The 2,912-nt window shown below is 40.4% G+C and overlaps 1 protein-coding gene across 1 annotated transcript; it reads left to right on the forward strand.

Moving 5' to 3' along the window:
* The first annotated feature begins 327 nt into the window (after positions 1-327).
* Positions 328-1,969, forward strand: LOC120993506 (posterior protein-like). Its single transcript, XM_040422001.1, has 2 exons — positions 328-885; positions 962-1,969. Exons 1-2 carry the CDS (start codon positions 328-330, stop codon positions 1,967-1,969), a joined length of 1,566 nt encoding a protein of 521 aa, XP_040277935.1.
* Positions 1,970-2,912: the final 943 nt, after the last annotated feature.

A 2,912-nucleotide genomic window follows, 5' to 3' on the forward strand; every position in this document is an offset into this window, starting at 1 on the left:
CTGAACCTCATGTTAAGGGGAAGTAGCCTTATGCTTCAATAGGAGATCACTCTTGGTTTGGATCTTGGATCTGTAGTTGATCAGGTATATGAGATACGGTCAGTCAAGGATAGGTAAATCACGAGACTCTGATAGTGGTTTTGGAGTGTGATTACCATAGGGAGGATTTTATGAAATCTGTGTCCCTGGTGTTGTTTGTTTTGTAATGAATTAGTATTTACTAGTTGCAATACATTTGTGATATATTTATTTTACTTTGTGAATTGTCATTTACTGACTGTAGTAAGTTAGTGGTATTTGTTTCTGTTGTCTGTAGTAGTAAGTAAAATGAAAATTGTCAATAAATTTGTTGAAAAACATGCATCTGCTAGTTTTAAGATTTGTACAAACGATGTTTTAACACATCAGTTTAATGATATGATAAAGCAATGTGATGAGCAGAATGCAAATAGCAAACATAGAAAGTCGAATAAGAAAGCAAAGAAAGAGAAATTGGCTAATATGTTGTGCATGCTAATGAAAATGAAAGAGATTGCAGAGCAAAAGGAATTGCAGTGGTACTCTGAAAAGGCTCAGTTAAGGGGTGAGCTGGATAGAGTTGAACAGGGAATCACTGTGGCTATTGATAGCGCTGAAAATGATGGTTGTGAGTGTGAAGATCTCAGAGATGAAGTGGATAGGCTGGTTCAACAGAATTGTGATTTGGAGGATGAAATGGAGGAGTATGGGGAAAGATGTAGACTTAGAGATCTGCAAATTGCATCTTTAGAAGAGAAAGAAGAAAGGAATGATGATGTTGTACTTAAAGATCGATTGCATGATGTTAATAAACAACATTACAATATGACCTTGAGATCACAGGAAAGTGCTAATAATCATTGTGTGGTGATCAAACACAGGTGTACAGTTCCCCTGAGCAGGAGGAAAAAGATCGTAAATGGGGGGGGGGGGGGGGGAGCAGCCTATTTGCACTGCAGATGGGCCACAATCAACCCCAGATCATAGTTCCTCTCTATTTACTCCTGTGTCAGATGGAAGCAGACAAAGAAGAGATAGTTTGCATATTCATGGTAGCAATCGTATCCAATCCACAACACTCTCTATACAGGATAAAACAAACCTATGCCAAATATTGGGGAAATTTGATACAAGTGCTTCACCCATTAATCTTTCCAACAGGCTGGAAGCTGTAGTTACGCAGTATAATCTCAACAATAGGGATGCATGTGCCTTGTTTAGGGTATGGCTCCCATCTCAGCTTTGTAAAAAGTTACAGCCTCCTGTGGGCACTCACAAAGGATTATCTGCGGAACTCAATTCCAACTGGGGAAATGCAAGTGATAGGCTGAAAGAGTTGCAGAGAGAAATGGGGGGAAGAGATACTAGAGGTACCAATGCCCTAGAGAATGCAAAATTAAGGAGAGGGGATGACCCAATCATTTTCTGTAGTGAGTATTTGACCCTATTTCGTGCTACATATAACTGTCCTGACATGCCTCCTGATGACAGCAGTTTTCTTTATTCAATGGCTAATAAATGCACATTTGTTGACTACCCAACAAAGGTTGCCTTAAGGAACGCAAATTCCTATCAAGCCTTTCGAAATATTTTAAAGGACTGGATTCAGGAGACTTGTAATGACAACAAACCTCAGAAGAGAATATCAGAAATAGTTAAGAATGAAGGCAAAGTAAGATTTATGAGGAAGTGCTACAAATGTGGAAATACAGGTAATACTATGAGAGAATGCAGAAGTAGTAGGAAAGGCAACAATGACAGAGCTTTTTTTCCAAGGAAACAGCAGCAAAAGCAAGGATTAAATAATGCAGCTGATGGAGTATCTCAGCCTCCTGAAGCTACATTGTATGGTCCACTTTTGAAAGAAATCAGGAGGATAGGAAAAGCAATAGCGGAGTTGCCAGAGGAATTTAAGGCCCCACCACCAACAAATCCTTATGTAAAACAATAGGGATGTCAGGCCCCTGTATTGTCCCTTGTGTGCCAGCTAGATAGGGACAAAGGCGGTAGACCACGTATCCAGGGTGCGGTAGGGGGCCATCGTACAAATATTTTAATGGATACGGGGGCAGCGGTAAGTTTGACGAATTTGGATTTGACCATGAATCCTAGAGGTAAAAGTATTTTTCTAAGAGGCTTGGGGGACAATTGGTACCTTCTAGGCAATCTGTACCAGTAGCTATAAACATGGGAAACCTAGGTGTGGAGCATAGTTTATACTTGTCTCCAACACATGAGGGTACTATCATTGGATCAGATGTAATGAGGGAACATGGGCTCATTGTTGATCTGTGTAACTGGATGTTGTGGAAAGGATCACGATATAAAGGCTGCCTTAAAATGGTTACTGATAACAATGGAATTGCTGCGATCAAGGGTGCAGAATCTCTAGACCCTGCTGCATTGTTAAAAACAGAGGATAAACGATTGGCTGATATCTTGTGGCAACATAACAAAGTGTGGGCAACATCAAAAACTCAGTGTGGCAAAGTATCAAATATGATGGTGATGGTAGAAGGCCCAGATCCCCCTCCCCAGAGGCAATACAAGATACCACCTGAGTCAATTCCATATATCAAAAACACAATTGAGGAATTGCTGGTCCAAAATTTAATTAGGGAATGCCAGTCTACAAACAATGCGCCTTTATGGCCCGTTCGGAAACCAAATGGGTGGCGCCCTACGCTAGACTACAGGGCATTAAACAAGTGTACCCCTCCCGTTACAAATGTTGTCGCCAAAATGCCCGACATGATGACAACACTTAAGCCATCTTCCATGGTGTACTCATCAATAGACATCTCAAATGGGTGTTTTTCAATTCCTATTCATCCTGATTGCCAATACAAATTTTCATTTACATTTCAAGGGAAACAATACACATTTTGTCGGTT

Source organism: Bufo bufo, chromosome 3, assembly GCF_905171765.1.
Source record: "Bufo bufo chromosome 3, aBufBuf1.1, whole genome shotgun sequence".
Taxonomy (NCBI): Eukaryota; Metazoa; Chordata; class Amphibia; order Anura; family Bufonidae; genus Bufo; species Bufo bufo.